Source organism: Mus pahari, unplaced genomic scaffold, assembly GCF_900095145.1.
Source record: "Mus pahari unplaced genomic scaffold, PAHARI_EIJ_v1.1 scaffold_5871_1, whole genome shotgun sequence".
In the NCBI taxonomy this organism is placed as follows: Eukaryota; Metazoa; Chordata; class Mammalia; order Rodentia; family Muridae; genus Mus; species Mus pahari.
In genome coordinates this window covers 84,270-98,638 of record NW_018393135.1, presented here as the reverse complement: position 1 = coordinate 98,638, position 14,369 = coordinate 84,270, and the positions used below count along the sequence as shown (strand labels likewise).

The 14,369-nt window shown below is 36.0% G+C and overlaps 1 protein-coding gene across 1 annotated transcript; it reads right to left on the bottom strand.

The window, feature by feature from the left end:
• Window positions 1-332: 332 nt before the first annotated feature.
• On the bottom strand, window positions 333-14,118 carry LOC110315369 (vomeronasal type-2 receptor 116-like). Its single transcript, XM_021189445.1, has 6 exons — window positions 13,922-14,118; window positions 11,711-11,999; window positions 10,601-11,413; window positions 9,731-9,958; window positions 3,012-3,135; window positions 333-1,252 (listed from the first exon to the last, which is right to left on the bottom strand). The coding sequence occupies exons 1-6, from the start codon at window positions 14,116-14,118 to the stop codon at window positions 333-335; spliced, it is 2,571 nt and encodes an 856-aa protein (XP_021045104.1).
• Between the last annotated feature and the right edge of the window lie 251 nt (window positions 14,119-14,369).

The following is a 14,369-nucleotide window of genomic DNA, read 5'->3' as shown; positions in this document are numbered from 1 at the left end:
ATGATTTTAATTGCTGAGGCATCATTCCATTTCTTGGAATAATCTATCAACCTATTGATACAAAATATTCCTTTCTCCTTTATGTTCACAGTAGAACTCCTCTAACTCCTAAAATGAATCAGGATTGTATTTCTCTTTCTGGCAAAGAGGGCAATTGTGGGAAAACATCGTGGATAATAGGATATAGGAGACACTTAGACCTCAGAAGACATGGTATTGCCAGGCAAATTCATAAGAGGAAACAAAGAAATTCATTCCAAAAACAGATAGGTATGACAATGTAATCCAATATTTGGTGATTATGAACCAACTACACATGTGTCAATTAGAATTTATGAAGGTTGAGCGTGGGAAAATGATTTCATCCTGATCATTTGAAGAGAATTTTTGTCTGGTATAAACAGTATTGTGTAACATTTGGGAACAAAGATGCATATCAGTATCCCTGCACTGGAAGCCAAAGTGGAGAAGATCTCAACAGCCACCATGACACTGCCTTTGGTGCTATGGTAAACAGGTATAAAAGTAACCCAGACACTGCAGAACACCAGCATGCTGAATGTTATGGATTTGGCTTCATTGAAGGTGCTGGGCAGGTTTCTGGAAAGGAAAGCCAGAGTGAAACTCGCAAAGGCCAGGCAGGCCAGGTATCCCAGGACACAGTAAAAGGCATAGACTGAACCCTTGTTACAAACAATGATGATGTGTCCATGCTCATATTGTGCATCAATATCAACAGAAGGAGGAGAAGCTCCTAGCGAGACTGCACAGACAATAACTTGGATGAGAGTGCAGATGGGAATGATATAGTTAGATGCCCCTGAAACAAGAAAGTACTTCATCATGCTTTGAGGGGTTGTGACTCTGAATGCCAGTACAAGAGTAATTGTTTTGGCCAACACAGTGGAAACAGCCACAGTGAATACCACTCCAAATGTGATTTGCTGTAGGATGCAGGTGGCTGAGTTTGGATGGCCAATGAAGAGCAAAGGGCAGAGGAAACAAAAAATGAGGGAGACGAGCAAGATGTAGGTAAGAGTACGGTTATTGGCCTTAACTATGGGAGTATTGTTGTGCTTCACAAAGACCAAAAGAACAACAGCTGTAAATGCAGAGAAGCACAATGCCATTAAGGAAAGTGCCATCCCCAAGGGGTCTTTAAAAGTAAGAAATATGAGAGCTTTATGAATGCAGTGATTCTGCTCTGTATTAGCATATTGGTCTTCTGGACACGGGACACACAACTCCATATCTAATGAAAAAATGAAAGTATTATTAGTGTAGCTTCAGCAATTTTACTGTCAGGATATTTCATTCAAGTTTATAAAAGAAATGTTTCAACAGGTGTATCTGGTTGTTGAATATACATTCAAGATCATTGCTACATAAAATGACTGATTCCATTTTTTAATGCTTCTTGTTGTGGTAAACAAAAACCACAAAAATTTTTGTCTATTTTACTATATTGTTGTAATCATTTACCATGGGTTTGTATATTTTTAATTGCATTTATGGGAAAAAATAATAAACGTTCTCATGAACATGAGAGTAACTGAGTTTATATGGGTTAGATATGAGGCAGAGAATAAGAAGTAAAGTTTATATGAATATATTATCAATGTTTGTAGCTGCAAAAATACACGAAAATCATTCTAGCTTTGTTCTCTTTTGACTGTAATAATAACATATTCCTGAGTTTTTTTCATAAAAAAGGAACCCTATCACTGAAGGTATAAAGCTCTGTAATTCCCACTATTGTATGTGTAGGAAATCTGATTTCTATTGCACTGAATCATTGGATAACTGCAATAAGGGATAATATGCTTCCAAGCCTTGAAATCTTTTACATGGAGCAATGCTTTTGTTGACAGCTGTTATCACTTAATTTATTTGAGGAATTATAAATTTAGCTTGGTTTTGAAGAGAATAATTTGCTCTTAGAGAGTACTTGAGTTTGCATCCCAGCACGACCGTCAGGTGTATTCAAAAAGCCTTGTTGAATTACTTATGTGTATATTTTATGTAGAACTTCATGCATATCAGAAAACAATAGGTAGGAGTTGGTTACATCCTATTTATGTATTCTGGCAATGAACGAATGCCATCATATATAATGGGAAAGGATTTAACTACTAAGCTATCTTACTGGTCATAAAAGCCTTTAAGGGCTTCCATTTAATCATATAGGGTAATGCACCAAGTACGGGAATAAATGCATGCCTGCCAATGATAGTCAATTAATCCTGACGAAATGGTTATTTGACAAATATGGGCTATGCAAGTGCCGATACCATTTGAAAATTGTGGCTAATTCTTTTCCTGACAAGGCAATTTTAACATATGCTATTGTGGAAAATATTAACTAGGTACTACTTCTACTAGTATTGAATAGGGGACTCTAATATTTACACATCATGTGCCAACAGTGATTCTCAATTTTCTATACTTAAAATAACACTGAACATTTGAAAAGATGAATGTCTCTTTATTATACAAAATTTCCTATCTCATCCTTAAGTTTCTAATAGTTTTACTAATTATTATGTGCCCTTGTCATTAGTCTTTCAGAGGACTTAGATTTGGTTCCTTCTAGCCACACACCTGATTCTGTCTTCCATATGCTTCTCTACTTGATAGGGGTTTGTAAGCTTACATAAGGGTATATACATCAAGACAATATAAACAAATTGTTTAGACTCATGATCTATATATATTTTTAGAGAGAGTTAATCCCTAGAAAAGATCTCTCTAGAACACACTAACACTGAAGTTTTCTTATCGAAACTGTTTGAGAATATTTCATCCACTTAAATTTTCAGTGACTCAAAGATATATGACAAATTCTATTTTTTCTTAATAAGGGTATTTTAAATTATTTTATTCTTATAATCCCCAACTTAGGAAAATGGTATGTATTTTTTTAACATTCCATTATAGACCACTTCAGCATTCCCAGTTGTCTGCAAGATGATAATCAATTTGAAGAACTTATTTCTGCAGGAAATACTCACTTGTCTCATTAGAAATTTCATTTTCTGGGCAGGGAATGCAATCAAAACAGCAGACTGGCATTCCATTCTTCCCGAATTTTCTAAATCCTGGACCACAATCAGTACTGCACACAGAGGTCAGCATCTGCAGAAAAATAAACATATCCTGCTATCAGGGGTTTTATTTACCCCTTCACAAATTATCTTATATTAGCATGTGTCATTAATAAGCTTATTTTATATACACCAACAAAGTTACCAGATTTCACTTAGTGCATTGTATGGTGACAGGCATCAATATATGGAGCAATTGAGGAGAAGTTGAATCATTTCCCATCAACTTGAAGTTCAGAAAGAAGAGGTGGTAGGGTCCTGTTTGCAAATAGTGAGCGGATTGCAAGGTGGTTATTCGTTTTGATTCTTGTCTTTTTAAGAAAAAGTACAGTATAAAGGCACAGAGATCCTAATAGAGAAATTATCTCTATCAGTATAGCCTGTTATCAGACCTGTGAAGCATATTTTAAAGTGGTAATTGATGTAGGAGTGTCCAGCCCATTAGAAACAGTGTTGCCCACAGGCAGTGGTACATTAGAAATTATACAGGACAAGCCAATAAATAGAGTTGTTCGAATGACTAAGTTTCAGTTACATTATCCTGATCAATGCCTTTTCTTCCCTTGAGTGTAATCCATGAACCAAATCAACCTTTTTCTTCTCACTTTGCTTATAATTAGTGCTTAATAACAGCAACATAGACACAAATTACAAGTAAAGAACATACATAAAAAGGGGAAAAACACCTCAAATAACAGATAACCGAAATAACCTCATCTACATTAGGACTGCAAATGATAACAAATGAATGGAAAGAGAAAATTAGCTACAGAGGCAGAGCCCTGTGGCATTTGTAGTGAGGAGGTAATGTGTTTCTGTATAATGAACTGGAAGATGAAGTATTTCCTGAAGTTAAAAGGCTTTATGGAGCCTGCAAATATGGTGAGAATTTAGATTGCTTAAAATTAATTAAAGTAATTTTTAAATTAAGAAAATCCTTTTATTACAAAGAGTCTCATAATGGATGTCTATATGCTGCACTGGAATTTACCTGATCTCTGAATGCTGAATTTGTATCCTTTGTTTCATATTGCCTTTGATACTGTCATCACAGAGTCTATTATTCACAGGTTCATGTCACGTCCTTCAGAAGTATGATTAAGCAAAACTCTTCCTCTTTTTTCTTTTTGTTTTTGTTGAAACAGGTTCTCACAGTGTAGTATTGCTTAATCTCAACTTTCCATATAAATCAGGACACAGTACTTTCCTTCTATTTTTGTATTTACTATTTATTATTTATTTTCACATCTTAGTAAGACTTTAAGGATTATTTTGAGGATGAGAAAATGCATTTCCTTATCTGTATTCTGCTCATTTCATTTAAGGCAGAGTATGTATTTCAGCCCCGATTTGAGTAGATTCAATAGAAAAGGGAGACTAGCCTTTGAGTGGAGAGCGATTCTCCTGACTCTTGATTCACAGAATGTAGATTAAAGACATGTGCCACTACAAAAACTTGATCTCATTTCTAATTTTTATGGAAGTTATTTGATTCTCCTTTCCATATACTGCAATACCCACCAATAAAGTTGCTGTAGAAAACTTTATTATGGCAACATGTGTTCTCTTAGTTTGTCATGTTTTTGTTTGTTCTTTTTTAAAATTTGAAATGGATCCTAGACATTCTTAAGAGCCTTTTCTGCATAAATTTTTTGGATAATAGTATCATTCTATCCTTGACTTTATGTTGTGATGTTTTATACTTAACATACATATGTTGAACCTTGTGGGATGAAGTAATTTTTGTACAGCTGTAGCTGTTTACATTATGAATGATAACTGTTTCCCAGAAAGCATTTGACACTATAATGTTTTCAAGTGGTTTTTGCAAATCTCCCCTCAGTAGGTTCTGATTGCTAAATAAAGATTCCAATAGCTGGGGAGGACAGAAAGAGGAAGGATTCCAGGATTTCCTTGGCTTGGGACCAGGAGAAGAAGGAAGGAAGAGGTCTGCCATTCTGGAGGAAATTGCAAACCGAGGAAAGACAGAGACCACAAGGGTTAGAAAAGCAAGGTAAGTGCCCTGGGCTCTGGACCAAAAATTTTGGCCCAGACATTTGTCAAGGTAGAGTTAAGAATAATAATTGAAACATAGAATTAGGAAGTGATAGCTCAGAATTAACAGCATGGAGGTTGGGCAGTGGCCCAGTTATTGTACTCTTTAAGACATATTAAAATATTAAAGCTATGTGTGCATCTCCTTCTTTCACTGACATAAAAAATTCAAGCTGGTAGCGAACTGGCCACTGGGATTAATTAATACATATTTACATCGAGGAACTGATCTTTCAATTGTGATGTTCACAAACATTCTAAAATGTTTAGTCAAGATTATTTCAGGCATGTCCACACACAAAAAAATAAACAATGTTATACTCTAATTATGATTCTTTTGTTCGACTTCATTTTGTTTCCTCCCCCATATCCCTTTTTTACAAAAGTGCTCTGTTCGTATATATAAGGGAAATGTTTTTGTTTTTTTTACACTCCCCCCACAATAGAGGCCACAAAAGAATGCCTATTTTTATAGACCAATCTTTCCCACAGTGGCCATATTTATGTGAGTGGCCTGTTCTGTCATCTCTAGCCATGGTGATATTGAGCTCCATACTGCTACCAAGAGCCATATCTGGGCCTATTGCCCTATGGCACCCAGAGACTTTGTTGGTATCTGTGGTCTGTGTTCATACCAGTATTTGTGCACATAGATGTGGATCTTGCTACCACAATGGTGCATGTCTAGGCCAGAGGTCCTGCTGCCAAGAAGATCTATATTGATGTCCATGAACAGTGTTACCACCAAAGGCCATGTGGATGCCCTTAGGCTGAGTTGATGTCATGCCGAAGTCAATGAATTCTGTTGTCAGCTGGAGCCACACTGTTCTGAGTGAGCTACACTTCCACATAAGCCTAGGGAGATGCCAAGATATATGCTGCTGCTGCTGGCTGTATCTGGATCAATATTCCTACTGCATGCAGAGTCAATGTTGATTTCCATGGTAGAGATTATGACTAAATACTTGGAAAACTTCATGGTTTGGACTGAAGCCTGAAACCATGTTGATATCCATAGGCTGTGCTCATTTTGAGGGCCTTGTCTAGGTCTGTGGGCCAGGTGCAGTTAGGAACCATGTTTTTTTCTCTGCTAACACCAGAAACCGTGTAGAACACCATTATCTTTGCTCCCTGCTTTTAAAGTGCTAGGAAAGTACTTTTGAACTGACAACAATGATTGTAGATTCATAGACGCAAAGGAGGTGCATGAAAGTTTTCTTTAACAACTCTTACCAATATCCCAACCCCCATGCTTCCCTCACAATCCAAAAAAGAGAAGAAGTTTAACCTGGAAACCATAAAAAGAACTCTTAAAATATATGGTAAGTAATCTGAAGTCAGCTATCCAAAACTTAGGGCTTCATGGGGGAGTTTGGGAGAGAACAACTAAGTTTTATCTATGGGACAGGAACTGAGAGTTTGACCATGTTCCAGTGTCTTATTTAGGGTTTTACTGCTGTGACCAAACCCCATGATCAAGGCAAATCTTATAAGGACAACATCTAATCTGCCCTGGCTTTCAGCTTCAGAGGTTCAGTTCATTATCATTAAGGCAGGAACATGGCACCATCCAGGCAGGCATGGTACAGGAGGAGATGAGAAATTATTTTGCTTTTTCAAAATTTCTTTCTTTCTTTCTTTCTTTCTTTCTTTCTTTCTTTCTTTCTTTCTTTCTTTCTTTCTTTCTTTCTTTCTTTCTTTCTTTCTTTCTTTCTTTCTTTCTTTCTTTCTTTCTTTCTTTTGCTTTTTCGAGACAGGGTTTCTTTGTATAGCTCTGGCTGTCCTGGAACTCATTTTGTAGACCAGGCTGGCCCGGACCTCACAAATCTGCCTGCCTCTGCCTCTCGAGTGCTGGGATTAAAGGCGTGCACCACCAAACCGAGCGAAGTTTTTTCACTTTTTTATGAAGAATAAATTCACTGTATATAGTAACTGAATTGGCAGTTACATCTCTAAATGTTTTAAATATACAATATTTATTCTCATTTAAGAATATCCATGATATGTTGTTACACTGCACATAACTAAAGAAGTTAAGTCACAAATATGGCACAAGGTGGGACATGTGTCTCACTGAGAAGGGAAACAGAATAAACACTGTGAGTGAATGTGTTTGAGGACTGAATGGGTGTGGTGTAGGGTGAGCACAGAAGGGGAGGACAGAAGAACAGATTATTTGGAGAAACCATTAAGATGGGGATGGCATCTCTGAGTCAAGGTAGAATCTTCAGGCAGTAGACATTCCCAGAAATCTATGAGGATGTCCATGGCTAAGTCTCCTAGCAAAGCATGATATGGAGCCTTTAATGATAATCTCCAATAACAAGTAAAGATGTCCACTGCTGGGATTGAGACATCTATCCACAAAACCTTCAACCTACTATTTACCCTACGTAAAGATGTGTGGGAGTAACATGTAGCAGAAGATCAGGGGATAGTTAAACAGTGACTGGACCAGCTAGAGAACCTTGTTCAGTTTCTTATTGTAATAAAGTTTTCATAATTTCATTGTATTCTCCCAGAGGTAGTTACTGCCCCCTTGATTTTTTTTTAGCATTCTTATAATCATTCTTTGATTCTTTGTTTAGTTTAACATTTGATATACTCTCATTTAAGTCTATGACTACAATCTTTGGAATCATATTTTCCTGACATCTTCATGCTTTTATTTATTAGTTTTCACATTGGAATTTCAACATAGGTGAATAGAACACTGGTTGCATTTTTAAAAATCTATAGTCTACCAGTGGATATGTTTGAGGCTCCAGTGAGGCCTGGCTGTAACACACATGAGATTTCGATGCTATCTTCTAACTGTATATGTAGCTCTGTAACTACACGTTTAGTTCTTATGGTCTTTTCCCTAAGAACTGCATTCTTAATCACATTGAGAAAACATAGCAACTATAAATTTCAGTCTCTCTGAGCAACCTGAGAATCACTTCATGTCAAGCTTGAAGACATTTGACCAATTTTGTTTTGGGGTAGTTTGAATATGACATATTGAAATGAAGAATATTAGAATTTATGCCTATAATATACCTAGTATGGTGATGAGATCTTTCATTTTCAAATGTCCTCAAAAGGCAATTACTACCAATTTCTCCCCACATTGAGGAAACTATGAACATCTTTGTTTGGTTGAATAATTTATGCAAGAATTTAAAGGACCAAAAACTTTCCTTTAGTCAACATTATTTTTACAAGGTATCAGCCAGGGATGTAGACATGGCTCAGCTCTCAAGAACAATTGCTACTAGTGAATAGGTCCCAAATTTTATTTCTAGCACCAAATGAGTGCCATGGAGCTCTTTCAAGTGCTCTGAGATTAGACTAACACATCAGTCATCTGTATATACCATTCATGCAGGTGTTACACTGATACGCATGCAGAAAAAACCACCCATACACATATTTTTAAAAACTAAAAAAACAAGGTATAGTTCATAAAGTATCTAAATGTCATAAAATGTTAATGTATGGTTTGTTAGAGCTGTTGGAAATTTAGGACTAGTTGGTAAACAGGCTTAAGACTACATAATAAAAATCAGTTACTTGATTGTGTTGAATTTATACTTACACAAGGGTCTTTAAGAATCTTTTGAAGAGGTTCATCATAAGAGTAGAAATCACTCTATAGCAATAAAAATAGAACCAATAGCATATTGCTAACTTTACTGGAAATAATATCAAACTGTTTTCTAAAGGTAAGAAACAGGTTCTGATGTGACACAAATATATTGTATGCATGTTAGAAAATCTCAGTGAGACTTAGAATACCGAAGATACATTATGCAAAACAGAAGAAAACCAAGAAGGATGACCATGGTGTGGATACTTCATTCCTCCTTAGAATAAGGAACAAAATACTCATGAAAGGATATAGGTACAGGGACAAAATTTAGAGCTAAGATGAAAGGATGGACTATGCAGAGACTACCCCATTCCGGAATCCATCCCATCATCAGCCACCAAACCTAGATACTAATGCTCATGCCAGTAAGATTCTGCTGAAGGGACCCTGATATTGCAGCCTCTTGTGAGGCTATGCCAGTGCCTGGCAAACACTGAAGTGGATGCTCACAGCCAGCTATTGGATGGAACACAGGGTCCCCAATGGAGGAGCTAGAGAAAGTACCAGGGGAGCTGAAGGGGTCTGCAACCCTATAGGTGGAACAATAATGTGAACTAACTAATACCCCCTGAGCTTGTGTCTCTAGCTGCATATGTAGCAGAAGATGGCCTAATCAGCCATCACTGAGAATAGAGGCCCCTTGGTCTTGCAAACTTTATATGACCCAAGTAATGGGAGTGGTTGGGTAGGGGAGCATGGGNGGGGGGGGGGGTATAGGGAACTTCCAGGATAGCATTTGAAATGTAAATAAAGAAAATATAAAAAGAAAACCTCAGTGAATTACTAAAAATTCATCTGAAAAATGAAAAAACGAAACTTAGTTTCGGAGGATAGAAATTGGTCTTTCATTTGACAATCAATTTCACCACTTTTAAGGAAGGTTGGATGCACACACTTGACAGTGTCATTTAAATTAGAACAGTTAGGCCAAGCCCACCTGTGTACTTCCTCTTGCCCACTCTATCATGTCGTCAGATAAATGTAGCTGTTGACCATTTATAAAAGAGGGACTAAATATTCCTATTTTCACTTTAAGTCCAAATCCCTGTGGAAAATTCCAAACGTAGAAAATGTCATAATTTTCCTGCAGCTTGTTTCTTTGGTTCATATTCACTTTGTCCCCAACAGGATTAGTGAAGTGGACCTTTCTCAGAAGGGAACCCAGCTGAAAGACAGGCAGCATACTATTGAGTATTTTCTCTTCCTTAAAGTAAGAAAATGTATTACTATTTCATCTTTATGTTAACTTTATTGATAGTATGCAGGTGAAAATTCTCAGTGAAAGCAAAGAGATTAAATTATAATGTTTCTGTTATTTTAGTTTTCTAAGAGGAAATAAGCAAACAAATTCAAACCTGTATTTTCAATATGAAAACATACAGACACATAAAAGAGAGACACACACTCATCTGTATAGAGATACACACATGGCTGGAGCATACAGTTATTTACACAATCAAATATCAATACAATATTTGATACACAATATTTGATAATCAATGAACAAGGATTCGTCACTAAGTGGGTTCATGAGGAAGGACTGAATATATTTTCAGTATTAGTATATGTGTGATGATAATCAAGTAATCTGTATCAAAATTACAGTGCTACATTGACAAATCATGCCTTCTACTCTATTCCCTTTACATTAGAGGTTTATACCAACTTCTAGATTTATATGTTCAGTAGGAAAGATCCATAAATCACTCTGTTTCAGAAAACACTTTCTAGGACGCTTGGTTTGGTTATCTAAAAGGCTCTTAAAGACAGTGATAACGTGAAACATTATATAATATAAAAGACCTACCTTTTTGCAGAAATAATTGTCTATTTCCCAAATTTCATTGGGCAGATTATCAAATTTTTGAAAAGATATCTCATGTAAGGCATGGGCAACAGCATACACAGCATTGTATATGGCATAACTTCCTTCAGTAAAGGTCATGTCTAAAGTATGTACCATTAACCATTCCAATGAGTGATAGGATGAGCAGTTCATCAGTGTCTTACATTTAGGTGCTGAGACTTCACAGTTAAAGTACATCCATTCCAGCTTTACCAGACATTCATCTGAATGGTTTAACAGGCTCAATGTCTGGACAAAATTTTTAAAACCAGAAATCTCACCATGGTGGTGTCCAAAAGCAAATACCCCATACAAGTTATCAAATAAGAAGTCTTTCTTACTAGTAGTAATATCCCACTGTGAGGTGGTGACCCATATTCTCTTTATATCTAGAGATTCCCACATTCTAAAGCTCACAGCTAAAGTACTGTCTGTGTCACCATATATGATAACAACATTTGTAGATGATGTCAAGATTTGGTTGTAATACACTTCAGCTCTTGTCATGTATAAATGCATATTGACTGGAATCATGCTGACAAAAGCAAAGCAGACTGTATTTTTTTCCATCTCTCCTCTCAAATAGGAAAGAAATTGGATACCTTTATCATTGTCTGAGATGGCCAACCCTACCCAGTTCCAACTGAAATGAATTATGAAGGAGACCATGGTAAGGGCTAGAGATGTATCCTCAGAGACCATCTGATATAGATAGGGAAATTCTTCCTGATCACTCAGGGCAGGATGAAAGGGTCCATAAGTAAAATGTAGCAACTAGAAGACAGGAAGCAGCAGGAGGTAGAATGAATTCCTAAGAACTTATAAACACAGTTTTCTGTAAATTTCTAGAAATCTAAGCTAGCTATTATTTCTTCCATCATCTCTATATCATAAAAGGTCATTTGAAATCTCCATGAAGACTCTGAATGATACCCTGGAACTACATAGATTGGCTCAGGCCTAGTAAAGCTATGGGAACACCCATGATATCTGATTTCATGAATTCCTCCTTACCACTAATACACACACACACACACACACACACACACACACACACACACACACACTTACCTGATGAAATACGAAGTTGTTTAGCATTATATAAAATGTCAGAGTCATTGCCAAGTTTAGTCCTGTAAGTGCCATTACACAGATGGCATTATCACAGACATAATTAGGGAAAATTTCATGATTTTGTAAACTCAAATACATGAGACTTTTTAATTGGGGTCCCCAATCACAATTCCTTTTTGACCATTGAAATAATAGAGACATATTTGGCAAAAGATCAGAGTTCCTGTTGACTTCATTTATGGCAAAAGCCAAGACCAGAGCATACTTGAGATTTTCATTGTGTGTTCTGTAAAATGGTTGCAGTGATTATAAGGGCAGCACTTTACAGATAATATTTACAGTCAATAAAAGGAAAATTCTGCACTGTATTATATTGCCCCCACCCCCTAAAGATTGAAATGACCTGTGTAATATGATTGAGATGACCAAAGAAGCTGGAAGCTCATAAAACGTTCATATGTTTATGAGAGGTTATCTCCCATAAATGAGATGTACTATTGTCAAGTTCTCACCAAGAGTTTTTTCCCCTCTGGCTTTTGAATGTTTGTTAAGACAGTAAATAAATTACCAAGTGCTTTGATGAAACAGTAAAAAATGGTCACATATTCATTTGAAATTAGTGAGAAATATGTAAAATACGTGGTATGCATGTGTGCCATTGAGTTTATGGTATTTTTGTATGAAATTGACTATTGGTTAAGGGAGTAAAAGAATGACAGATGAGTTCACAGCAGTCTTCTGTAGCACTACTTGGCTCATGTCATTAAAATTCCTTCTCAGTAGGGGGCAATATATTTATCATATCCCCACATAAATATTCTTATCTTAAATGTTCTTTCTAAAATTCAGTTGCAATGGAATAATTCTGTTTTGTGTTTGTTTATGAAAAGAATAACTCATACCCCTTCTGAATTACTTCAAAACATGTGACTGATAAATATCAAATATATTACTTTATTATTAATTTTTGCTGAGTTAAATATATGTATTTTATTTAGAAGTTATACATCTGTTCTTTTTTTATAAACACAGGCCCTTTTAGGATATTATTCATAAATACACAGAAAAAAAGATGGCATTAAAAATTTTAGTAATACATGACAGAAATTTTATACTATTACTTGTACAAATAAAACAATAACTCCTCTAGAGTAAACATTAAAAAACATAAAATACTTAAGTGGTTAGAGTGGCTTTTTGGTCTAAAGTACTATATCTGAAAAAAAAAAAAACTATCAGAAGTCCACAAAATCAAAATGTAGATAATGTCCACACTGGCAAACTATGCAACTATATTTTGTAAAATTACTAAAATACAGACGTAAATGTTAAATATTGAAAGTATTGGATTAAATAACAGAGAGGTAAAGAGGGCAGACATTTGCTCCTCAAATAATGGCAAACATGAGGTAGTGAGTAACTCTTCTATCCTCATTCTTTAATATGGCCAACTATTATATGCCACTCTTGTCACCCTGGAGAGTGACTAGGGAAGTAACTAGTTACCACTATTAGTAATAAATAATATCACTTTTCAAAGAATTCAAACATATTCTTTGCCATCAGTACATTCCTTCTTTATTCTAATGAAAGTGAAGAACTGGTCTTTGTAAGACCTAAAAGCCAGTGAATTTGCATAGATCAAAATATGAATTTGACAGAGAACAGATCTCTTACATCAATTCTTGCTGCAGCTTCAGTACATAAACAGGGACCTAATGGAGAAAATTTAAGAAACTAACTGAATATCTATATGAAATTCTGCACAGCTAGGTGTGTCTCCAACATTATTGGCCCCAGCACAAACACTAGAAGCTGCAGTTATAGAAAGACTATCACCAGACTCTGTGGTCATTTTTATATACACATCTAGGATAAAGTCATAAAAAGATGTCTTTCAATAAAATATCATGGTGCCACTGTGCTGTAGAAATTGTCTATGAGAGGGAAATATATGATTGATAATGGCCCAAAGTTGTTTTATGACTCAAATTCCATCCCTATGGGTGGGAGGCAGGCTGGAAAAAAATTCTGTCAATTTAAAGTGGTAATATACCATTAAGTCTTTAATAGAATTTGAAGTTCTTTCTTGTTTTGCACATTAATAACACAGTACAGAAGACCCTTTGCATTGTTTTGCTCCTCAACCTCAATAGACTCAGGAAATATTCACGATAACATTTACATGGAAAATACAAAAGCACTTACTGTGGTTTCAAAATAGAACTGAAAAGCTCTTTCTCCACGGGCCATTGTACTCTGTCAATAAAGAACATACAGCCTGATCCCAGATTTCCATCCTTGTCTTTATTCTGTTTTATTCTCCAAAAGCACCTGGGATAAATAAAATCAGCCACAAGAAGTGGAATGTTCTGGAGCAAGAAGAGTAAAATCAAAGTGAACATATTTTTCCTTCTCTGAGGCTGGGCAGAATGGTTTATGAAGTGCCACACAGATCAGCAAATCAAATTGGTACCAATATATCCCTATGTACTATCATCACTGTGGCCAAGGAAGATGCTACATCTGCATTCCTGTTTCACTTTTTACAGCTTTTTCCTCACCCCTGGAGGAATCTTGGTCACTATCTCCTGAGGATCTTCATCTGATGTTCACCATGCATGTGTTAATCCTGGCTCTTAAATATAAATGAGGG